Below are 26499 nucleotides of genomic sequence, written 5' to 3' on the forward strand. Positions count from 1 at the left end.
TATCTATCTATCTATCTATCTATCTATCTATCTATCTATCTATCTATCTATCTATCTATCTATCTAATTATCTATCTATGCCACAGAGATTGATCTGTTAAAAATGACAATTACAATGAATTCAGAGAAACCTGGGAAGATTTGTACAACTGATGTAGAGTGAATGAAATAGAACCATGAGAGCAGTTTACAGGATGGCTATAATAATGTGTAAGAGAAGAATCATTTTGTTTCCTTCCTATCTTTTATAGTTGATTTGGTAGAAGAAATAAAAGATTAGCTAACAGAGGTTATGAAGTTAAATAATGTTAATAAATTAACATCTTAGAAATATTTTTATGTTAAAAGATGTTAATAGGTATGACCCCTTTACAAAGTATGAATGCTGCTCTGACTTAATTAAGTCAGTCTTTAGATAAAATAATTTTTTAAGGCATATTGCATGTCTGACCCATGCTAAGCATCTGGGAATACAAAGAAAGACAAAAGATTGTCCTGCTCTCAGGGAGCTCACAGTGTAACGGGAGATACAACATACAAATGTCTATGTACAGACAAGATAAATACGGGACAAATCGACGTTGGTCTCAGAGAGAAGGAACTAACCTTCAGGCAGATTAAGAAGAGCTTCTTGTAGAAGGGTGGATTTTAGAGCTTGAAAGAAGCTAGGGAAGAAAGGAGGCAAAGATGAAGAGAGTTAATATTCCAGGTATGGAGAAGAACCAGGAAAATTACCCAGTGTCAGGAAATGGAGTCTTTTGTTTGAGGCATAGCAAGGAGACCAGTGTCATTGGATTGCAGGGTCTGTGGTAGGGATGAGGTGCAGGCTCTGGAAATCCCCTTGAGCTCTCCTTAAGTCCTTGAGGTACAGGTTCTGGGAACCCTCCTTGAACTCTGATTAAATCGTCCCATTTGATGAGGCATTTGCATGCGGCCATAAGCCTTACATTGTGACTGGGCCCAGACCTCTGTTACTAGCCTAGCCCTCCATTGTCCATCTACTTCTCACCCTTGAGCCTATCAAAATATCAATCCATGGGGCGGCCAGGTGGCTCAGCGAGTAAGAGCACCAGCTCCAGTGTCGGGATGACCTGGGGATGACCTGGGGATCAAATCCGGGCTCAGATACTTAGTACCACATCCAGAAATAACTGGCAGTGTAACCTTGAGCAAGTTACTTAACCCTGATTGCTTTAAAAAAAAATTATCAATCCACCCTTGAACTGGGCTAGTCCATCTTTGTCTGTAGTCTCCAGGTGGCCTCCAGCAACTTCCCACCCTTAATCACTCAGTGACCTCATCTGACTTCTCCTGAAGACCCTCCCCAAACTCCTCCTCTAGACCACCCCTAGATTCCTCCCACAACTTTCTGTATATAAGATCCCATCTTCCCTTCATGTATGTGAGAGCACCATAGAATGACCTAGTACAGACTTACTCTGTGTCCAATACAAGCAAACTTTTAATGAACTTTACTTTCTTTGACTGAGAAAACTTGAGTTGAATTCATTTGGGAGGACCCGGCATGTTGGTATTTTTGGGTCTCTAGAACAACCCTAACCCTCTTTATGGGTAACCTCTTCAGTAGTACACCTTATTCTGCAGAATAAGATATAAGAAGACAGCAAAGGTAGGGGGGGGACCAGGTTATGAAGGGTTTAGGATGCCCAGCAGGATTTTATCTTAGTTCTTGGAGGTAGGAGGAAGCCATTGAACTTTAATAGGGGGGATCACATGGTCAGACCCACACTTTAGAAAGATCATTTTGACAGCTGAGATGGACTGGAGTTGGAAGGGAGTTAAAGTGGGGAAACCAACAAGCAGATTATTGTAATGGTTGATGAGAGTCTATAACCAGGGCATTGGAGTGGTAGAGAGAGAAGGGAACATATATAAGAAATATTAAGAAACGAAAGTCATCAGATATTGGCAACAGATTGTGTATGGAAGGTAAAAGAGGGTGAGGAGGTGAGCCTGACACTTAGGTTGTGAGCCTGGAGGACCGGAAGGACTCTCTCTTCCATTTTATCTCACCCCCATTCTTCCCTCGATCCCCTCCTCTGTTAACTACTGTTAGACATACCTTTGAAAGGTGTGAAATAAAATAGTTCACCATTTTGAGCAGCACTGGAAGAAGAATCTGGTCCTCTGAGCAGTGTGCCAGGCTGTGAGGAAGGTGTTTTTATTTTCTTCTCTGCCCTATAGCATATTAAAAATGAACTTATTAGATGAGAACGGGGCTTCTCATGCCACACCTGGAGGCTCAGTTTGAGGGAATTCCAAGCACAGTCGAAAGAACAGAGACACATTCTTCAAACTCCAATGCAATGAGACAGTCACTTGAGGAAGTTTCTAGGGGTATGACTTCTGGTAGCAGAGATATCAAGAAAAAACAAATGAGCAAAAAACAAAAAGAACCAATCTTGGCAATCAGAAATTGTTCTGAGGAATAAGTCCAACGGAGGAACTTGCCCAGCAGAGATGTGCCCAGGATGGAGCTATATGAAGAATCTGTAGTTTGAGTCCACTCTTGCCACAGAAAATGTGTGCAGTTGTGGGAGACTGTAACTCAATTTTGGGGTGATAATGTTTTGTAGCTACTATTTTTATTATGCCACCTTTATAAATCTATTTGTTAAGAGATAATTGTGATATTACAGGGGGAACATACAAGTTTGGCCTTTTGCGAGTAGTAGAACTTCTTTTAGGGAAGTAACTTAGATAGTTTGCGACAAATATTAAGGAATTTATTTTGAAAGACTGAAGAACTCTAATAAATACAATGACCAGTCATGACGTCAGAAGACTGTTGACACTGAATACCACCCACTTAGTGGAGAATTAATAGGTGTATCTATTTTCAGACATGGCCAATGTTTTGAATTGTTTTGCTGGACTATATCTTATTTAGTCATAATAGTGAGTCCCTTTGGGGCGGGAGTGGGGAGAGATGAATTAGTAGGTAAAGATAAAGATTGGGGGGAAAAGTGTTTCAGTAAGAGATACAAAAAATAACCAGATTAAAATGAAAAACATCAGAAGAGGACATGAATACGGTAATTTGCTGAAACTGTGGTTTCAAATACAACTTTTAGTTTTTGTTCTTTGCATATTGAAATGTTTATGTTTACTGTTGGTTTGGTTAAAAAATAACATATGTTTAAGGTGTGCAAAAATATTTTTTTATCCCATAAGGGAAAGATTCATGTATTTATTATTTGGATTGATATAATTAGACAAATCATAAATAATTCACTTCAGGGCACCAATAAAGAACCAAAATAATTCACAAATACAAGAAAGCAAATTGATTAAAGCAACATATTTTAAAAAGTCATCTTAATATCAATCAAATTGTGGCTCATATGTAAGGATATATTTTTCTACATTTATTTTCTTTCTTTGCTGCTTTGTAGATATTTTGCATTGGTGAATTAATAATAGCATATATGATGCAAAGGCAAGGAACTTAAATTGCCTTGACCTTTAGCAGAGAGGTATTAAACCTGAAGCATGCATGTCTTTTTCACCAATGTAACTAAATGTTTAACAAAATAAATACAGAAATGTAAAATAATGTAGGTAATGTTAATTTGTGATTTTCTAAACTGATGTAGGACTGCAATGTGGGACTTTTGACCTGTTTGAGTTTGACATTACTGCTCTAGAACAGTTTCTCTTGCTTCAAACAAAACAGCAAAATGCACAGATTTGGCTCTTGATAGACTCTATTAACAGTGAGAAAGAAGAGAAATGTAGATAAGACATCTGGTAGTGGGAAGAAGAAAGAAAGTAATTATTATTTTTGTGAAGTAAATCTCTCATACATAAATGTATGACATGCAAATTTTTAGTATTTTATTTTTATTTTTCCCCAGTTATATGTAAAAACAATTTTTTACCATTCGTTTTTAAAATTTTGAGTTTCAAATTCTCTTTTCCTCCCTCCCCACCTTTCCTTCATTGAGAAGGCAAGTAGTTCAATATAGATTATACATGTATAATCAGGCAAAAATATCCATAATAGTCATATTGTGAAAGAAAACTTAGACAAAAAAAGCTCATGAAAAATAAAATTTAAAAAAGTATGCTTCAATCTGTATTCAGACACTACCAGTTCTTTCTCTAGGGCTGTATAGCACTTTTCATAAGTCCTTCAAAATTATCTTGTGTTTCTGAGAATAATGAAGTCATTCACAGCTGATCATCTTACAATATTGCTATTACTTTGAAAACAGTACATTTTACTTTGAATCAGCCCATGCCAGTCTTTCCAGGTTTTTTTGAGAGCATCTTAATCACACACCACAACTTGTTCAGCCATTCCCCAATTGATGGTCATCCTCTTAATTTCTAATTCTTTACTCCCAGAAAAGAATTGCTATAAATATTTTTGTACATATGTTCTTTTCCTTTTTGATTTTATTTCTTTTGGTATACAGACCTAGTAGTGGTTTTGCTAGGTCAAAGGGTATACGTGGTTTTATAGCCTTTTGGGCATAGTTCCAAATTACTCCACAGAATGGTTGAATTGGTTCACAGCTCTACTACCAGTGCATTAAAGTGTCATTTTTGCCATGTTCCTTCCAACATTTGTCATTTACCTTTTCTGTCCTATTAGCCAATCTAATGGATAAGTAATACCTCAGAATTGTTTTAGTTTCTCAAATCAGTAGTTAGTTAGAACATTTTTTATATGGTTATAGATAGCTTTGATTACTTCATCTGAAAACTGACCATATCTTTTGATTATTTATCAATTGGGAAATGGCTCTTATTTTTATAGATTTGACTTCATTTTCTATGTATTTTAGAAATGAGGCCTTTATCAGAAAAACTTGCTTCAAAATTTTTTTCACAGTTACCATTGCTAATTGTATTTCTCTCCAAATTATCCCTGCCTTATTCATTCTGTTCTCTTTCCTTTCACCCTATCCCTCCTCAAAAGTGTTTTGCTTCTGCCTAGCTCCTCCCCCAATCAGACCTCCCTTCTATCAGCCACTTTCTCTTATTCCCTCCCCCTCATACTTTCCTTTAGGATAAGATATTTTTTAGATATCATACCTTCATATTCAACTCACACCTGTGCCTCTTGTCTATATATACTCCTTCTAACTACTCTAATAATGAGAAAGGTCTCATGAGTTACAAATATCATCACCCCATATAGGAATGTAAACAGTTTAACTTTATAAAGTCCCTTATGATGTCCCATTCCTGTTTACCTTTTTATGCTTCTCTTGAGTCTTGTATTTAAAAGTCAGATATTCTATTCAGTTCTGGTCTTTTGATCAAGAATGCTTGATAAGTCCTCTATTTCACTGAATATCAATTTTTTCTCCTGAAGGATTATACTCAGTTTTTCTAGGTAAGTAATTCTTGGTTGTAATCGTAACTCCTTTGCCCTCCAGAATATCATATTCCATGCCTTCTGATCCTTTAATGTAGAAGCTGCTAAATCTTGTGTTATTTTGACTGTGACTCCACCATACTTGAATTGTTTCTTTCTGGCTGATTTCTCCTTAATGTGGAAGCTCTGGAACTTGGCTATAATATTCCTGGAAATTTTAATTTTGGTATCTCTTTCAGGATGTTATTGGTGGATTCTTTCCATTTCTATTTTACATTTTGGTTCTAGAATATCAAGGCAGTTTTCCTTGATAATTTCTTGAAAGATGATATCTAGACCCTTTTTTTCATCATATCTTTCAGGTAGTCCAATAATTTTAAAATGATCTCTCCTGGATCTAGTTTCCAGGTCAGTTGTTTTTCCAATGAGATATTTCACGTTGTCTTCTATTTTTTTCATTCTTTTGGTTTTGTTTTATTGGTTCTTGATTTCTCATAAAGTCATTAGCTTCCATTTGCTCAATTTTAATTTTTAAGGAATTATTTTCTTCAATGAGCTTTTGTACCTCCTTGTTATTTAGTATTTTCTGTTGTTTGCTCATTTCCCCAGCCTATTCCTTGACTTTTATCTGTCTGTTAAAATAAGGCTCTGCTTGTGTCATGGAAGGCACATTGTCCCAATTTTCAGGGATTTTGTGCAGCTGTTTTCATAGATACTTCTAGGGATCTGTGTTTTCAGTTCTCCCAAGGTGGTATGATGTCAGGAGAGGTGTTTTGTGCTCTCCTGGTCTGTGCTCTTATCTGTGAGGGACCAGAAGCACTCTTCTTTGCCCTGTAACCATGAGGAGGTTCCCCCCTCCACTGTGGCTGCAAGCTCTACTATGATAGTATTCCTCCTCACCTTGGGATTGCCACCCAGGGCCTCGACCTAGATCCAAGTATGGGCACACCGACAGAGCTCAGTGCTAGCAAAAAGACCCCTGTAATCTTCTGATCTGTTCTTTGATCCTCTTAACATCTGTGGCTGAGAGTTCCAGAAGCAGCAGCTGCTGCTGCCGCTGCTGATTTAGCTACTCCCTATGGCTTACATTTTAAAAATGTTAGTCCTTTCCCTTCATCCTGAGGCCATCCTTTCTCTAGAAACAATTGAAATGAGAGAATCATGACTTCAGTTTTGCTGCTTATTTCATTACTCACTTAAATATCTTTGCTAGATTATCATCTGTGCTTTCTAATGTTTTTCTATGTATTATCTCAGTTAACATATATACACATATATACATACATATGTATATTATATATATACACATATATATTTGAGCTTTCTTTGGTGGGAATGTACCATAGCTTTTAAAATGCAGTATGGTTTTTATAAACATGTACAAATTATGACTTGTATCTTTAATCTGGTCTTTTGTCACTTTCAGTTTGCGGTCATTAGATTTGAGCAGCAATGAAATTTACAGCCTGCCTGGACCTGCACACTGGAAATCATTAAACTTACGGGAGCTTTTGTTTAATCATAATCAGATCAGCATTTTGGACTTAAGTGAAAAAGCATATACGTGGTCACGGATGGAGAAGCTACACTTGTCACATAATAAATTAAAGGAGGTAAAAGATCATTTTATGACAAAAATGTTTGTTATTTTAAATATGCTGCCATAATTTGTACTATAATAATTCAGAATTCTTAAATTTGCTTTTTGTTGTTCATGGGGTTTTCTTGGTAAAGATACTGAAGTGGTTTACTGTTTCCCTTCAGCTTATTTTACAGATGAGGAACCTGAGGTAAACAGGGCTAAGTGACTTGCCCAGGGTCACACACCTAATTAGTCTTTGAGGCCATATTTGAACTTGGGTTTTCTTGACTCCAGACGCAACTGCTCTATCCACTGCACCACTTAATTCCCCTTTTAAATGTTGCTTTTTTTGAGTAATATTAGCCCTAAAATGGAATAGTCTTTTAGCAGATTATGCTGTGCTCTTCATACTATAGAATCACATAATCCAAGAGGTGATAGGAAGCTCATAGATCATCTTATCCAATTCATACCTGTAACAGAAATTTCCCCTAAAACATTGACAAGAAATGTCATCTAGCCTTTTATTTTAAGACTTGTTTGAGGGAGACTCCATCACCTTCTACAAAACTACATTTTACCATTGGATAGCTCATATCTTATATGTAGCCTAAATTTGGTTTTCCAAAACTTCCACTTGTTGTCCCTCAGGATCCAGGTATAACAAAACTAACTTTCTTTCCTTCAAAAGCCCTTCATATACTCAACCACTATTGTTTATTGTCCCCTGGATTTTACTTCCTCTAGGCTTAAAATGTTTTGTTGATCCCTGCTTTGTAATAGTTTGAGGGCTTATAATTCCATCTCCTTCATTTATACTTTTTCTTATTTCTTTTAAGATTTTAAACCTTTCCCTTTTCCAAGTGAATTCATTATTTTATTTGATTCTATAAAAAGATCTCCTTTATAATTTTATTTGTATAACATGACATCTATATGATAATTTATGTTATGTTGTTATAGCTCAACCACAAGTAGTAAATATCCAGTTATTTTTCTCCCTTCATGTCTGAAATATTTTGAGTTATAATTATATAAATCCCCTATAAATTTTGGTAGGTTAACTCAGATATTTTAGCTATTTTGTAATTATCTACAATGTAATTTCCCTTATTCTTATTTCTTTCTGATACTGTATAGATTTTATATGTGTTTGTCATATATCCTGTTGCTTTGCTAATGTCAAAATCACCTTAATTCCTTTGTTGTTTATTCCTATGTTTTTTTTAAGCAAACCATTATGTCAAACACAGGAGTAATTCTGTCCCTTGATGAATATTTTTAAATTTAGTTTTGTTCTTTTTTTCTTACTGCTATAGCTAGCATTTCTAGAACAATGTCAAATACAGTAATTATGAGGAAAGCCTCTACCTTGTTTGTTCTAGAAAAATTCTAATATTTCTTCATTTTGAAATTACCACCATTTTGTTTTAAGCAAATGTTTTAAATTATGTTATAGAAAGTCCTTTGAATGACTATTTTTAAAATAAAAACTATTGTTTGTCAAAGCCTTATACATCTATTGAGTATTTTGCTATTATACCTTGTAATTTGAACAAGATTTTGACAATTAGAGATCATTAAGGAGTTGATTTTAAACAGTTAAATTGGTTAAAACTATTGATATTTCTGCTTTAAAAAATAAAGTTGAAAAGTAGAGTCAGGAAGACATGTTCAAATCCTTTCCCTGATCCTTACTATTCTGTAAAATTTAGGAAAGTCATTTAAACTCTTAGGTCCTCCAGATACCTTTTCTAGGATTTAACCAGTAGGTCATTATCTAGTTGTGATCTGTTTTAATGTACAGTTCCTACAATGGGTGTTCCTTATATTAGAAGAAATACGTATCTCACATTTAGAAATGGTTTAAAGTTATAATGTCATTTAATGTGAGAGGATGAGAAACTTAATAGAAGACTCAAGAGTATTAAGTGTTGCTATTAGGTAGTGGTGAGTAGATTTCTACCAGTTTTGCTAAAGAAAATAATGCAAGGAAATGAACACACAATTGATAGAATTTAGCTTATGCAGCAAGATGAACTTTCTGATATCTAAGGTTGTGATAATAAAATATGTTATCAAGGAAGGTTAAATTTCAAAAGAAAATATTGTGAGAAGCAAAAGACAACATCATGTTACTCTTTTGGCAATATATTTATGATAAATAACTTGTAACTAACAAAATGAAAAATCTTTGGAAAATTTTAGAAAGTTTTGATAATTTGTTCTGCTGAAGTGACAGGTGGAATAGATTAATTAACTTTGAAGACTCTTCTAGTTTCCCTAATTCTTCATATTATGCAGTTCTACTTAAATCTTTATGAAATGTCTTTTACAAACATTTTATCCAATTCTTTTTTAAAATTTCATCAAGATTCCTCCTGAAATTGGTTTTCTTGAAAATTTGACATCTCTTGATGTGAGTTACAATTTGGAGCTGAGATCCTTTCCTAATGAAATGGGGAAATTAACTAAAATCTGGGACCTTCCTTTGGATGAATTGCATCTTAATTTCGATTTTAAGCATATAGGATGCAAGGCCAGAGACATCATAAGGTTAGATATTTTATTTTCAATTATTTTCACTCTAATGTCCTTCTCCTTCAGCCTGTGATTTTGCTCTGTCTTTGACTTATGAAATAGAATGCACTTGAGAACCACCGTATAGTTTTAGTGTGCTTTTGTTTTTATGCTATTTGCTTTTGCCTAGTAGATTTTGGTCAGCAAAGATAGGTTTCAAAGAGTGGTCTAATTTACTTCTAGTCACTATTGCCTCTAATTCAGATAGCTGCCTCTAGGTGGTTCCTGGTTAAAACAATGTGGAACTGATCTGACATTTGTTATGATATGAGGAATATGGCACATAACGTGCTTTTGTACTGCATTATGCTTTTTCTATGAAATGAATTCTTTATTAAACTAACAAGAATTTTACTATAACAAAGAAATATATCACATTGTTACAGCCTGGTGCATTCTCTTACTGTACTTAATTTAGTCAAAGTATATTTTTAGAGTGCTTTTTTTTTGTTCAAGTTCCACACTTTAATCAGTCAGTTTTTTGATTAATAATCAGTTACTCTACTTCTGGAGAGTTGAGTGAATAACTCATCTTACAATGCTTCTTAGAGTTAGAAGCTTTCCCATCTTCTTTCAGAAAGGTTCTCTAAAAGAAATGTATTATTAAAAAATTTAAACTTTTATAAATGTATTACATTTTAAAGTAGAGCATTATGACATTTTCCGCTATACTATAATGTTGAGTAACTGGTATAAGTCTTTTATTACCATGCTAAACTGAAATAAATAGGATGCCTTATGCCCACTCTCACTGAGCCTGATTCTTAAGGTTATTTTTGATTGAATAAAAATGCCTGTGATTCCATTGAGTCATCAGAAAAACAAGAAAAACAGTGTTGCATGTCTTTCGATCTGACTTATGTTCATTTGAAAATTTGCCAAGAAATATCCATTAGAATCCAATTCTAATCTAGTTATCAACTAAAAATTTAAATTGCTCTAAACATTTCAATTTGAACATGTATAGAAAGTATGTCACATAAAAGCTACTGCTATAGTAAAGGTGGTTTAGTTCTGCTTAATCAAGTTACTGCATATATTTTATATTTATGTAGTATGCATACATTTTGACATTATTGTGAATCATGTTAACATGGAAAATCAATTGACAATGAATTCTGAAAACTCACTTTTCTTGAAAGGGTCTCCATTGGTTTCAGTGTTCATCATTATTATTTCACAGAAATAAACTTATAGCCATGGGAATATAAGACTTGATCTTTCTGTTGAATTGCAGGTTTCTATCAATAACTGCCTGCTAGACATTAGTGCTTAGATGTCCCTTAGGTTTCTCAAACTCAACAAGTCTAAGGTGTAACTAGTTATCTTTCCCCCTAAATCCACTTGACTTCCTATCTTCCCTAATTTTTTGTGTGTGTCATCCTTCTCATCACCTTGGTTTGCAACCTCAAGGCTACCCTTGACTCTTCACTTTCTCCCACCTACCATATATAATTAATTGCCAGATCTTGCTGATTCCATTCCCAAAACGTTTCCCTACTAACACCACAACCATCATTTCTCACCTTTCCAAAGAACTCTTTCCTTTACAATTCATCATCAGTCTCCATGATCTGATAATGTTACTCTCCTATTCAAGAAGTTTTAGTGAATCCTCTTTGCCTCTAGACTAAAATAGGAACTCCAATTAACATACATCTTAAAAAATTAATGTGTATTAATTCTATAAAATATGGAGTGTCCCTCATTCCTGGAATGTTCTCTTTGCTCATCTTGAAGCTTGAAAAAATCCCTAGCTTCCTTGAAAGTTCAGATGAAGGGCCATCTACAAGAGTCATTTTTTGATTATTCTAGTTTTTTTGCCATCTCCCAATTATTTTATGTTTTATTCATACTTACATATATACACTTTTATGTAGTGTATTTTTCTGTGTAAGTGAGGCAGTGAAATATAATGGATAGAGAGTTGACTTCAGAACCAAATATGTCTGGATTCAGGTCCCACATCCTGATTGCGCAACCTTGGGCAAGTCACATAACCACTCAGTGCTCTAGACGCCTCTCAAAGACTATAGCTTTCAGAGAAGGTGCTAAGTTGCATTATTGAGGGAGTTCTTTTACCTGGAAGTTCCTTGTATGAATGTAATTACAGGTTTAGTCCCTATTCCTTTTTACCTGTATACCTGTTGTTTCCTCAGGTAGAACGCTATATTCTTGTTCTTGACATTCTAGCCCTGGGGCAAAGTCTCGCACCTTGTACTCAGCAGGCCTTTAATAAATTTTTGTGTAAATGAATATATTAAAGTGACTTCCATAGTGATAATATAAATGTATATTTATATTTCTTTAATTTATTACATTAGCAATATTAAAATAATTCCTCCCCTAAAATCATACTTTCATGCCTTATTTTTACATATGTATGTGTGTACGTGTGTGTGCATGGGTGTATATACATATATGTACTCTGAATTTTTAAAGACTATGTTAAAAGAGTACAGGCTGTAGTAGGTCTCATCAGATTGAAGAGTTTTTGAGTATAGACTGTTTTTCTATATTCTGTGGACCAGTCTTGTTAAATGTGAAAAGGCTTATCACCAAAATGTGAAAAAGTTTTTAGCTCCTCTCCTAATCTCCAGTTTCATGTCACCAACTACCTATTGGTCATCTATGTTCAGTATATTCAAAAGAGAACTACCTTATCTTTTCTCCAAACCCTGCCTTCAAATTTCTCTGTTACTGTTAAAGACACTCTAGTCTCCTAACCCAAGTCTCACAACTTTACTGTTGTACAGATTTCTCACTTCAAATCAACCCATATGTTCATTCTTTTACCAGGGTCTTCCATTTCTACCTTTGCAACATCTCTTGTTATACTTACTCATTTACCCTCATGTGGTTGCTACTTTGGAGTATCATCACTTCATACTTAGGTTATTGCAGTAGTCTGCTGCTTGGTCTCCTTACCTCAAATCTCTTCTCCGGTTCATCTTCCATTTAGCCATCAAAGTGGTCTTCCTAAAATACAGCCATGATCATGTCCAGTAACTCCCTATTACCTCTAAAACAAAATATAAATCCTTTTTCTTTTTAAAGTCCATCACATTTTGTCCCCTTCTTACCTTTCTGCTTATACTTTACTCCCTTCTAAATATTCTTTTTTTTTTTTTTGGAGGGGCAATTGTGGTTAAATGATTTGCCCAAGGTCACATGGCTAGTGTTAAGTGTCTGAGGCTGGATTTGAACTCAGGTCCTCCTGACTCCAGGGTCAGTGCTCTATTCACTGTACCACCTAGCTGCCCCCTAAATATTCTTAATATCCAACACTTATCTTTTTCCCTTCCTCAAACAAGATACTCTAGCTTCTAACTCTATGCCTTTTCCCCAGGCCAGGAATGTTCTTTTTCCTCTTCACCTACTTCACCTGCTTACTTCAAGACTCAGATTTTTGTTAAAAGCCCTTACCATTTTTCTTCTTTTTTTCCTCTCTTCATATTGCTTATTATGCATTAACTGAGATTACTTTCCATATGGTTGTTTGCATGCTATTTCCTCCATTAAAATGTGAACTCTCTGGGGACAAGGGACCATATTTTTCCTTTCTTTGCTCTAGTTCTTAACATAGTGTCTGACAGTAAATGCTTAACAAATGCTCTTTGTAGCTAGAGCACATCATGAATTGTGGAGGAGTTACTGTTAGCACTGGTGAAGAGAGTAATCATAACATTGAAAATGTCCATTTTTCAAAACATGAAAGTGTCAAAAAAAACCTGTTATTTTCTGAAAATAAATAAGAGGTGTTCTCTGAAATGCAGACTGTACTAATTGCTATCTTCAAATTATTCAGAAGTTGAAATTATATGGCAAAAATAATGCCTTATAAATATTAATTGCAATGACAGTGCTATAGTAGTGTGTTGTTTTTCTTTGAAATGACAGGTTCCTTCAACAGAGGTTGAAGAAGGCAGTGCCCTATAATCGAATGAAACTTATGGTTGTGGGAAATACTGGCAGTGGAAAAACTACGTTGTTGCAACAGTTAATGAAATATAAAAGAACAGATTTGAGCACCCCAAATACTACAATAGGCATAGATGTAAAAGACTGGTCTATCCAGCTAAGGAACAAAGGGAAGAAAGAGCTGATCCTAAATGTCTGGGATTTTTCAGGTATCCATTTCAAAAGAATGTTTCATTTAGTTCAGCATTTACTAATTAATTATATAAACCTTTTGATATTATTATCAAGTTGTTAACAATGTTTGCTAAACATTTTTGACTGCTTATCATGACATTGGATATGTGAATTGCTCTGTTTTCTTGAAGGTTGGATTGATAGGATGAAAAATTCTAGTAGATTCTACTAAACCAGCAAGGTTTTGACTATGGGTTTAATGATGGATTGTTTGTATGTCATCTGAGAAGCACTCTAAATAAATTTGGAAAATGTATTGGTTGTAGTCTTTTTGTTTTTAGCAACTCCCTAAGTTCTGTAAGTTGTAGAGGAATTGTCAGTTGTAGTTTTGGAGGTAAGTGTATATACCAATGAAATCACAGATCCATGATATGATGAAGAGAATTCAGAGTACAGAATTTGGAAAACCATTTATTATTTCTCAAAGCACATGAAATAGCACTGATGGTGGGAAGAGGAAGAATCCTAGGACTCTTGCCTCTTCCTCAGCTCTACCAGTTGTGCCTTAGCTGCTAGAATAGAGGTAGTAGTGATTTGGAGAGTAGCTGGCAAAAGGTGGGGGTGTGAATGGTGGAATTCTCAGAATCAAATCACACAGGCTATACTCTGGGATACATTCCTGGAATCCTTAATTTAAAGGCAACTATTTCTCTTTTTAAAATGGCAATTAATTTTCATGGTCAATTTGTCCTGCCAGATGTTGCCTCATCTTGGCATAGATGTGACTTTCTGTTTTTGAAGCCTATGTCAGTGAAACTATAAATTTGGTAGGCAACCAGACTGGAAATGTGTCAAAAATGAACTGATGATATACTTCATGGCTCTCACTCTTACTTGTAATGTTAGACAAGTCATTTAACATTTAACCTATGGATCCCTATTTTCTTCTATCTTAAAAAAATTTTAGTAAATTAGTTTTCTTCTTTTGAAATCGTGTTTTTTTTTTTTTTTTGCCTTTTGGAGGGCAATTGGGGTTAAGTTACTTGCCCAAGGTTACACGGCTAGTTTTTTCATGTGGGTGTTAAGTGTCTGAGGCCGGAACCAAACTCGCGTCCTCCTGACTCTGGGGCCGGCACTTTACTCACTGCGCCACCTAGCCACCCCTGAAATCAAGTTTTTAAAGTGGCCATATGACATGGTAGAGAGAAAAGGTGGGCTTAGAGAAAAAACACTGGATTTGGAATCTGAGAATGTTTTTGTCATTCTTGTGAACTTTGGCAAGTCACTTAACCTTTAGGGGCTTCACTTTCCTTATCTGGATCATGAGGGGGTAGAATTAGGTGGTCTTTACATTCTTTTCCAGTTGTTTATTCTAAGATAATCTCTTGAAATTTCTAATTGGGTTTCGATATCTCATGAACACCTGTTGTGGCTTATGTCAGTGAGGGGGAGTATCCACACCACCAAAATCACATTTTGTCAAAAAGCAATCATTATTATATCAGAAATACATGGTTACCTGTGGTTTACAGGCATGGAAAACTTGTACTTTTTCATTTAGGACGAGAAGAGTTCTACAGTGCTCACCCTCACTTCATGACACAACGGGCATTATATCTTGCTGTTTATGATCTCAGCAAAGGACACACCGAAATAGATGCTATGAAGCCCTGGCTCTTCAACATAAAGGTGAATTTAATAATTAGGAATTTAAAATAATTTCTTTTAAATTTCTAAATAATTTGGTATTAAGTAAATTCGTTTAAAGCAGTTAATTTCTGTTGTCTCTTTGTGAATCAATACATTTTAAAGGTTAATATAACAAAACAACATATATATCATTTGCCTTGTTAGATTTTTTTTTTTTTTTGCTTTTTTGGAGGGGGGAAGGCAGGGCAATTGGGGTTAAGCGACTTGCCCAAGGTCACATGGCTAGTATATGTTAAATGTCTGAGGCCAGATTTGAACTCAGGTCCTCCTGACTCCAGGGCCAGTGATCTATTCACTGTGCCACCTAGTTGCCCCTTTGGTAGATTTTCTAAATAATTCAGTAACATGATGTCTCTGGGACACTCCCCCTCCCAAAATCTATCCTCAGATAAGACTAAAGACTAAAGAAGACTATCCTCAGTCTTCTTTAGAATCCCTCATCTACAAAATGAACACCAAGTTCTAAATATTACCTTTTAATAAACATTCTGTGAGCATAAACTCTCTTAATAATTAACTGTGTAGTCTAGTTAACATCTGATTTATTCAATAGTGATAGGAAACATGGATAGAGAGGAATTTTCTATATAATTGAAGATCACTCCTTTATAGGTAGCAGTGCTATTTTATATGAACTATTTTTATAAAAGTGTTTCTAAATAAATAAGTAAATTAATTAATGCATACATACATACATACTAAATATTTGTATATCTATATATTATGCTTTGTTACATGGAGCATACTAAAATAGTTTAAAATTTTCTTGATGACCAAGAATTTTCATTATTAAAATTGTATATTATATTGTGTTTTTAAATTATTGTTCTGTGTCTTAAATAAGAATAAGTGCATAAATGCATTGACTTTGTGATGACTGTTTTGATTGTGGTGAGTATTTTGGGTACTTCTTGGTTTTCTGCTATGTTCTAGATAATTGAGTTTGTCAGGTGAATTTTCTTCAGGTAAATGAGGTGTTAGAACAATTTCTTATAAAATTTTGATTCATAGGCCTTGGTGAAAAAGTAAAAATATAGATGATTAGTTACTCTGATATTTTCCTTGTTCATTCAGAGATGTTTCTTTTTTATACCAAAGCTAAAATGTATTCTTAGGAATTTATGAAATCTTTCAGAAGAATCTAATGCATAACTAAAATATTATCATGTTTTAAAAGCCTGGTGCCAAACATAATAATAATTATTAATATTATGATTTCACTAAATTACTAATTAATTTCTCATCATGGCATATAGGTGACACATAGGTTCTTAAGACCTAGGTGGTTTTTACCAAGCTGGAAAAGTTTCAGCTGTGGTCCCAGTAACAAACTTGTATGTATATGTCTGTGTGGAGAGATTAATCATCAAAAGTTTGATCTCGGGTGGCTAGGTGGTACAGTGAATAGAGCACCAGCCCTGGAGTCAGGAGGACCTGAGTTCAAATGTGGCCTCAGACACTTAATACAAAAACTAGCTGTGTGACCTTGGGCAAGTCACTTAACCCCAATTGCAATCCAAAAAGCAAAAAAAAAAGTTTATCTCCAGATGATTTTTTGTTTTTACCATAGATACTAGTGAAGATCATTCAGTAAAACAGAGGGGGAAAAGTTATATTTATCCTCAATATTATCTGTGACCCAGATAAATTGGACTTTCATCTACTCCTGGACAGTACCTGTGCATAGGCTTAAAAAATATTATCAGCTATTTGAAGAGAAAAAGAAATGACATAGAAATTATTCTCTGGGGTTGACCAAAATTTCCTCAGTTTTTGCTAGAAGGAGAACAATAGTCTTCTAGAAATTACAATTCAGTTCAACATTATTAAATGCATCCCTTATTTAAAGCACTCCACTAAATGCTGAGTATGCAAATAGTAGCTATCATTTACATAGCTCTTATGGATAACCCATTTTATCAGGACAACAACCTTGGGAGATAGATGCTATTATTATACCTATTTTACAGATGAGAAAACTTAGGCAACAGAGGTTCGTTGACTTGCCCAAAGTTGCACAGCTAGTTGTTTGAAGCTGTCACATCTTCTGCATTATCGATCCTATGCTGTCATCTACTATTTCAAGTATGAGGTTAAAAGTGTTTAGATTGGATTATCAGAAAACTAGCTATTTCCTCTCGGATAGCCTGTGAGAAGAGGAATTCTTTTTCTTTTTTTTTTTTAGGCAACTTTACTAACTTCTCCCTTTACCCACTGCTAGCTGCTGTGAATTTCTAATAGTTAAAGGCTTCATTTTGCCCAGTTCAGAACACTGAAAAGTCACTTGGGACAGAGAAACTAGCTTAGTGAATCATGAATTGCTTATCATGGAAAGAAGCTGAGATACTTTGAGATCCAGACCCCAAGGAAACCACTATCAGAAAGGAGAAAGTAAGAAAGGGAATAGAGGAAAACCAGGGAGGAAAAGCCCAGAAATTACCAAAGATCTCAGGAATAAGAAAACTTAAAGACCTTGAACATAAATAAATAAATTTTCAGGGAAAAAATTGACAAGGAAATACAACTTTCAGATGAAGTAAACAAGTTCAGGCATTATAAATAAATACTGCAAAATAAAGGGAAATGATCCAAAGTTGAGACAGAAGACCCTGGGGAATATGATGAAAACATGGAATCACGATACATTATTCCTGAGTGGTTCAAAAGGGAATTGAGAAGTAAGAAAACAGAATTTATGTCCTATACAGCAAAATTAATGGGCAGAATAGAAACCTGTGATCTACAATGGCAACCCTCACCAAAGTAACAAAAGAGAGAACAATGGTTTGGGAATGCAAATGTATAAAAGTGAAGGCAGGACAGTCTAGAAGGAGAGAAGGGAAAAGCAGCAATAAAAGAAAATATGTTCGCCATACAGATGAAACATAGTGTTCTCAAAGACATGATGCCTAGGGGTGGTGAGGTGGTGTAGTGAATAGAACACTGGTCCTGCAGTCAGGAGGACCTGAGTTCAAATCTGGCCTCAAACACCTAATACAAAAACTAGCCATGTGACCTTGGGCAAGTCACTTAACTCCAATTGCCCTCCAAAAAAAAGACATGATACCTAGAGACAATTTAAAGGTCTCCCAGAAGAATATGATAGGATACAAAAACCTTAACATCATAATGAAGGAAAGAATGGAGTAGTCAAATAGAAGGAAAAGAGTGAGAAGAAAGTGATGACCTTGTGGTGAAAGAAAAAGATGCTTTTACAAGGGAGCAGGTGAAGAAGAAGAGGGAGGAAAAATTGAAAAGTGGGAAAAAAGAAGGTCTTGTAAGGCAGAGCCAAGATGGTGGAATAAAAGCAGGGAACTGCTTGAGTTCTCCCCCAAACCCCTCCAAATACCAGTAAAAAACTACTCTAAACAAATTCTAGAGCTAAACAACCCACAGAATGACAGACATCTCTAGCCCAAGACATCCTCGAAGGTCGACAGAGTCTATCACAATGGACTGGGCCTTGCCAGTACACAGAGTGCCAGTGCAGGTCTCCAGGAACTTGAATCACTGGCAGCTATGGCAGTTTCTAGACTTCTAACCCCACAAAGACCTAAGACAGGACAGAAAGTCAGTGGGAAAACTCTGCAGGACCTGGGTGAAAGGGGAATGCAATCTGATGTCAGCCCTGGGGTAGTGGAGGTGGCAGCAGTAGCATTAGCAGCAGCAGCAGCACCTTCCAGAGCTCCTGGTTCACAGAATGTGTGTGAATTGAGTGGCTGATCAGAAGGCAATTGTAGGGATCTATTTGCTGGTGCCAAGGCAAGATTCTCTTGCTTTGTGGCACTTGGATCTGGGTCTCAGTCCTAGGTGGTGATCCTGGGGTCAGGAGTGCTGGTGTGGTAGAGTTTGTGGTGCATGGAGGGGGAATCTTCCTCTCAGTTCCAAGGCAGAAAAGAGTGCTTGTGTTCAGTCACAGACCAGAGCATAGGCCAGGAGAGGAGTAAACACCTCTCCTTTGAACATATCACCTTGGAAAAGCTGAAAATTTACTGGTCCCCAGAAGTATCTCTGAAAACAACTGTACAAAACCCTTGAAACCTGGGAAAGTACACCCACCCCCACTGGAACTAGAGTACTACCTTGACAAAGAGTTAGAAAATCAAGTATTTGACTGGGAAGATGAGCAAGGAGGATGAAAAAAAACTTAGACTATAGAATCTTACTTTGGTGACAAAGAAAATCAAAACATAGAGCCAAAAGAAGGCAACAAAGTCGGAGCTCCTACATCAGAAGCCTCTAAGAAAAATATGAATTGATTATAGGCCATAGAAGAACTCAAAAAGGATTTTGAAAATCAAGTAAAATAAGTAGAGGAAAAATTGGGAAGAGAAATGAGTGATGCAAGAAAATCATGAAAAACAAGTCAATGGCTTGCTGAAGGAGACCTCCAAAAATACTGAAGAAAAGAATACCTTAAAAAATAGACAAACCCAAATGGCAGAAGAGGTCCAAAAAGCCAAATGAGGAGAAGAATGCCTTTAAAAGCAGAATTGGCCAAATGAAAAAGGAGGTCCAAAAACTCACTAAAGAAAATAATTCACCAATCACCTCTTGAAAGAGATCCCAAAAGGAAAACTCCTAGGAATATTGTAACCAAATTCCAGAGTTCCCAGGTCAATGAGAAAGTATTGCTAGCAACCAGAAAGAAACAATTGAGAATTATGGAAAGACAGGATAACGCAAGATCTAGCAGCTTCTACATTAAGGGATTAGAGGACTTGGAATATGATATTCCAGAAGTCAGAGGAGCTAGTATTAAAACCAAGAATCACCTACCCAGGAAAACTGAGTATAATACTAAAGGGGAAAAAAATGGATATTCAATAAAATAGATGACTTTCAAGTATTCTTGATGAAAAGACCAGAGCTGAGTAGAAAATTTGACTTTCAAATACAAGAATCAAGAGAAACATGAAAAGGTGAACAGGAAAGAGAAATCACAAGGGATTTATTAAAATTGAACTGTTTACATGGAAAGATGATATTTGTAACTCATGAGAACTTTATCAGCATTAAGGTAGTGCAGGAAAGATAGATAGATAGATAGATGATAGATAGATAGATAGATAGATAGATAGATAGATAGATAGATTAGATAGATGGCACAGGGTGAGTTGAATTTGAAGGGATGATATATAAAAATAATATTAAACGGTGAAAGAAGAATATGTTGGGAGAAGGAGAAAGGGAGAGATAGAATGGGGTAAATTATCTCCCAAAAAAGAGGCAAGAAAAAGATTTCATAATGGAGGGGAAGTGGGATGAAGTGAGAGGGAATGAGTGAACCTTACTCTCATCAAATTTGTCTTAAGGAAGGAATAACATACACAATCAATTGTGTATCTTACCCTACAGGAAATTAAGGGGGAAGGATGATAGAAGAGAGGGCAGATTGGGGGTGGGGGTAGTCAGAAGCAAACACCTTTTTTTTTTTTGCCTTTTTGGAGGGTAATTGGGGTTAAGTAACTTGTCCAAGGTTACACGGCTAGTTTTTTTGTGTGGGTGTTAAGTATCTGAGGCCGGAACCCGAAATCGGGTCCTCCTGACTCTGGGGCAAGAAGCAAACACTTTTGACAAGGGACAGGGTCAAAGGAAAAAAATAGAATGGGGGGGTGGGATAAGATGGAGGGAAATATAGTTAGTCTTTCACATCATGACTATCATAGAAGTGTTTTGCATAGCTAACCACATATAAGCTTTATTGAATTTCGTGCCTTTATACTGAGGGTGGGTGGGGAGGGAGGAAGAAGGTTAAAAATTGTTTTTACATGCAACTGAGAAATAAGATACACAGGCAATGGAGTATAGAAATATATCTTGCCCTACAAGAAAGTAAGGGGGGAGGGGATAAGAGGGGGTGCGGTGATATAGATGGGAGGGAAGACTGGGGGAAGGGGTAATCAGAATACATGCCATCTCTGGTTGGGGGGGAGGGCAGAGATGGGGAAAAATTTGGAACTCAATATCTTATGGAAATAAATATTGAAAACTAAAAATAAATAAATAAATATTTTAATAAAAGGAAAGGAAGTAGGTCTTGTGGTGGCAGTATGGGTTTTCATTTATGAATGTTCCTATAGCAGGAAGAGAGATATCCTGTGAAGTCAGAAGGGGACTTTGTGCTGGGTGTAGTCTGGAGGGATATGGTGTTTGAAAAGCCTACTCCTCCCACCTGGGGCAGGGAGGGCAGGGGAAGGGAGAGTTGGAAATCTACAAGCATTTGGCACCTGGGGGTGTGAGAGATCTTTGACCCAGGGAAGAGATTTTAAGGCAAATGGTGAAAAAAAAAGGTAAACAGGGAAGGATATATAGATATAGATAGATATATCAGCAATGGGCTACATAATTAGTCATATGGTGGGGAATGTGCCCCACTGTGAGACTGTGTTTCTCTGACACCTGAAATTACTGAAATTGTTTTGGAAATGAGGTGCAATGGAAAAGGGAAATTCGTGGCACCAGCTCTCTTAGGTTATGGCAAAAAATGTGTAGAGGGGAAAGCCTAGAATGAGTACATTTGAAGCTTTGTTTGCAAGAGGAATACAAAGAAAGAAAGACCAGGTAATTATAAGGGTCATTAGTCAGAAAAAGAGAATAGATACTGAAGAGAGTGATAGGCACATTTTTTTTTGAAAAGTGACGCAAAAATGAAATTTTAAAAACTACTGAACAATACTAGTTCTTTTAAGGGAGAATTCACATAGGTGGGAAGAATTGAACAACCAGGTAAGTACAAGAGCAAAAGAGAAGAGTGATGAGGGGAGAAGCACCAGTGAGAATAGAACCACCTTAAAAAATTTAAGGTAAAGCATTTGACAAAATACTACACTCTTTTATGCTAAAAACAAAATATAGGCATAGAGAGGTGGTATTTTTTTTTAAATCATGAAAAGTAGCTATCTAAATAAAACCCAAAGCAAGCATCACATGCGTTGGTAATGCAGTAGAGCATTTCCCATTCAATATAAGAGTTAAACATGGATGCCAACTATTATTTGATATATTTCTGGAAAGGCTAATAACAAGAACAAGATAAGAAAGAAATTGAAGGCATAAAAGATAGGTAAAGAAGAGATAAGAACACTAATTGAGACAAAAGCTTCAGCAAAATTGTGGACTACAAATAAACTCTCAAATCAATGGTATTTCTATATAATAATAGAAAACATTATAAATAATAGAAAAAGAAATTCACATTTTAGCTAACTACAAACTGCACAAAATATTTAGGGAACAACATACCAAAGCACACAAAAGACTTTGTCATTTCAGTTACAAAGTAGTCCTTAAAGAAATAAAGAACAACTTAAATAGCTGGAGGAATATTCAGTGCCATGTCAATATAATAAAGATAACAATACTACCAAAATTAATTTATACCTTTAATACTATGTCAATCAAATTACCAAGAGTATTCTTCATAGAACTTGATAAAATAATAACAACTCCTTTGGGAAAACAAAAGATCTACAATATACAAAAATGGTACAAGATCATCGTATAACATTAGAAGAGAAATAGATCACATGACTCTTAGATCTGTAGATGAAGAAAGAGGTAATTATTAAAGATGAAATAGAGAATTTATATTACCTGAAGCCAAAAATTTCTACATAGATCAAATTAATGAATAGGAAAAAATTATATGTGTACATATGTGTATGTATATACATGTATATGTGTGTATGGCTAATAGCTATTCCCCAGTAGACAAATGGTAAAAAGATATGAGAAGTTCTCAAAAGAATTGCAAAGTATTCACAACCACATGGAAGAGTGCTCCAAATTACAAATAAGTAGAGAAATGACAATCCATACAGCCAACCCTATACCCTGCAAAATTGGCAAAAATATCATAAGAGTGGATTGTGGAAAGATGAGCACACTAATACAATGTTGGCTAAGCTATGAAATACTACAACAATTTCATAAAGCAACTTGAAATTATGCAAATAAAATGACTAAATGTCAATATTCTTTGAACCAGGGGCTCTGTTAATAGGTTTATGCCCTAAGAAACCATAAATAAGAAGAAAGTCCCCATAGACATCAAAATATTTATAGCAATCCTTTTTGTATTTGCAAAGAATTGAAAACAAAGTACATGCACATCATTTGGGAAATGCCCTAACAAATTGTGGTACGTGAATAAAATGGAATATTACTGTGCTATATAAGAAATCATGTGTGATCAGAAAAGCATGGAAAGATCTATATGAACTGATACAGAATAAAGTAAGCAGACACAAGAAACAATATAAGCAATAACTCTAAATATTTAAGTGGAAACACTAAAAAATGAACATAAATGTAACAAAAACTGTATAGATAAAACAGCACTCAAACAAAGAGATATGAAAGAACATTGCAAAACTACCCCTTCATGAAGGCAGAAGGTCTACAGGTATTACACATTTCACATGGTTTTATGTATTGTTAAGTTAGGCTGATTTATTTCTCTCTGGAAATATTTGTTATATGTGATAACTCTGTGGGTATGAGAAAGAAGAGACAGTTGGGATAAGTATGATAATATCAATCAAAACATATAAAAAAAGTAGTATTGTCTTTTTGGAACTACAGTTCCTAGGAACTTATGTGTCTTAGCCCAGAAAGTTTTCTCTTTCTCCAATGACAAGAGAATTGTGTCCTCTAAATTTCCATGCACAAAGGTAAAAACCAAACCATATTTTTCTTAAAAGTTTACACTGGGGAGAGGTAGCAGGGCGAGGGAAGGATAATACAACATCTACACATATAAATAAATACAAAATATATATAAAATACAAGTCAGTTTCCTCTGGGCTATATTTTATAGGAAATTACATTATGGAAAGCTCAGCTGTATTTTATAGGAAGTTAGTAGAGGATCAGGAGAGGAATTTAGACTAGGAAGACTCCTGAGAAAATGCATAAGGCAGGAGATGAGATATCACATACAGGGAACAGAAAATTGACATATTTGACTATAGAGTAGTGTGGAGTATAATGAAGTTGCCTCCTGTACAGATTTGGTTTAAGTGGTTTGAACTATGCATACTTGGTCTTTAAAAAAATAGAAAAATAACATGTAGATAGTACTGTAAGCATAGTGTGTGTGGAATGGGAAATGTGAAGATCCTGTTCTTTCCTTAGTCAGTCTTCAGCTCTTAAAAGTGTGAGCATCTTGCTGTGCAGAGCATAATTCTAATGTTCTCTTTATACTTGTAGGGATTCATTTGGAGTAGGCTGCTAGGGCTACTGAAAAGAACAGCCTTAGTTGATCTTCTTACCTGTTCTGGTTGACCTTATTTTGTTCTTTCTTTCCCTGTAGTGTAGAAGGAAGAAGGCATGTGATGATGTGATAACCTGATATAATCACAATTATCAGGGTGAAGGATTCAGATGTCCCCTCTGACACTACCTATTTGACTCTGGGCAGTCACTTAACTTCTCTCTTCCTTATTTTCTTAATCTGTAAAATGAGGGGGGTGGACCCAATTTCTTTTAAAGTCCTATTCATTTCTAGCTTTATTATCAAATTAAAGTGTAAAAAAATTCCCCTTAATCCATTTTTCTTATCAGCGAAGTCCTTTTTTGGCCCATAGTGTTTTGTGATTGGTCAGTCTCTTAACCATCCTCTACTATTAGAGGTGTGAAATGTGTAGCAAGGAACCAAATTAAGATGTAATTGGAGAATGTTTAACAACAAATATAAATACAATATTACATAGACAATGTTAATTTGTGATTTTTACAAGTATTGCTTTCTATTTGAGTCTGATACAATGACTCTAGGCATCTTTCTGATCATAATTTTCAGGAATGGTACAAGCCTGGATCAATTGATGTATACTTCCAGGTCTAGTTCCTATCCCTATCCCTTTCTTTGGATGGTAGTCTTGATTCTTTCTCTCTACTGATAATAAATTGGAGTTTAGCCAGAAATAAAATTTACATTTGTATTTCCATAGACAGTAGCTCACAGATACAGAATTTCTTCTTTTAAAGCAGGGATTCTTAACTTGAGAGAGGAAGGTCTTAATTTGATTAGGAAAAATATTTTGATAACTATTTAGACATAATTGATTTCCTTTGTATACCTATGTGTTTTTTAACTTTATACATTTAAAAACATTTTTCTAAGAAGGTCTCCATATTTGCCAGATTGCTGCTAATGAGGTACATAACAAAAACTTTTAAGAATTCCTATTTTAAAGAAATTCTACCCACTTTCCATCCTGCTATTCCTGACCCCTTGGACTATAGAACACCAGTACTGTCTGTGGGGTTTTCTTGGCAAATATTATGAGAGTGATTTGTCATTTCCTTCTCCAGTGATTTAAAGGAGAATGAAGTTAAGTGACCTGCTTAGGGTTTCACAGCTAATAGGTGTCTGAGACTGTATTTGAATTCAGGTCTTCTGACTCCAGGCTCAGTGCTCTACCCACTAAGCTACCTAGCTGCTTCCTTTTATACAGTACTTCCTAGGTGCCAGGCTCTTGTGCTTTATACTTATTATCTAGTTTGCTTCTCCCAACAAAACTGGGAAGTAGGTGCTACTATTATTATCCCCTTTTATAGATAAGGAAACTGCAAACAGAGGTTAGGTGACTTGCCCAGCATCACATAGCTAGCAAGTCTCTGAGGTCACATTTGAACTTAGATCTTCCTGATTCCAGTACCAGCCTTTTATCCACCACACCCCCTACCTGCCCCACTTTCTATTTACAATTGTTCAAAGATACTGACTGCCCTTTATGGGCAACTTCACCCAGCAGTTTTTGCCTTATGCCCCGACTTTGAGTCTAATCCGTCATGTAATACATGACTCCGTTGTAAAGTGAATGTAATATATGAATTCACTATAATATGAAATAAGACTGGAAAAGTAGGTAGAAATGATATTGTGGAAGGTCTTAAAATCTAGGCTGAGAATTAGTATTTTATCCTGGCGGCAATAGGGTAACCACTGGAGATTTTTGAATGGGCAGTGTTACACATTGTCAGATCTCTGTTTAAGATATATAATTTTGGCACCTGTGGATAGAATGAAGAGAATAGAACCTGAAAGCAGAAAAACTAGTTAGAAGACTATTGTTGTAATGTGGGTTTGACATTAAGGCTTTATAATGGTGTGTATAATATGATGGGGCAGCTAGATGGCTCAGTGGATAGAACCCAGGACCTGGAATCAGGA

The 26499-nt window shown here is 35.4% G+C and overlaps 1 protein-coding gene across 2 annotated transcripts in view; it reads left to right on the forward strand.

Moving 5' to 3' along the window:
* LRRK2 (leucine rich repeat kinase 2) overlaps positions 1–26499 on the forward strand; it is a 244910-nt gene that overhangs the window by 132654 nt on the left and 85757 nt on the right. For both annotated transcript variants that reach the window (XM_069099462.1, XM_069099463.1), the window contains exons 27-30: positions 6777–6963; positions 9307–9488; positions 13413–13642; positions 15169–15296. In XM_069099462.1, coding sequence (XP_068955563.1) covers positions 6777–6963; positions 9307–9488; positions 13413–13642; positions 15169–15296 — 727 coding nt within the window. The remainder of the gene's footprint in view (positions 1–6776; positions 6964–9306; positions 9489–13412; positions 13643–15168; positions 15297–26499) is intronic.

Source organism: Petaurus breviceps, unplaced genomic scaffold (assembly GCF_028583685.1).
Source record: "Petaurus breviceps papuanus isolate PSGF00001 unplaced genomic scaffold, PetGlider_PUasm1.0 379, whole genome shotgun sequence".
In the NCBI taxonomy this organism is placed as follows: Eukaryota; Metazoa; Chordata; class Mammalia; order Diprotodontia; family Petauridae; genus Petaurus; species Petaurus breviceps.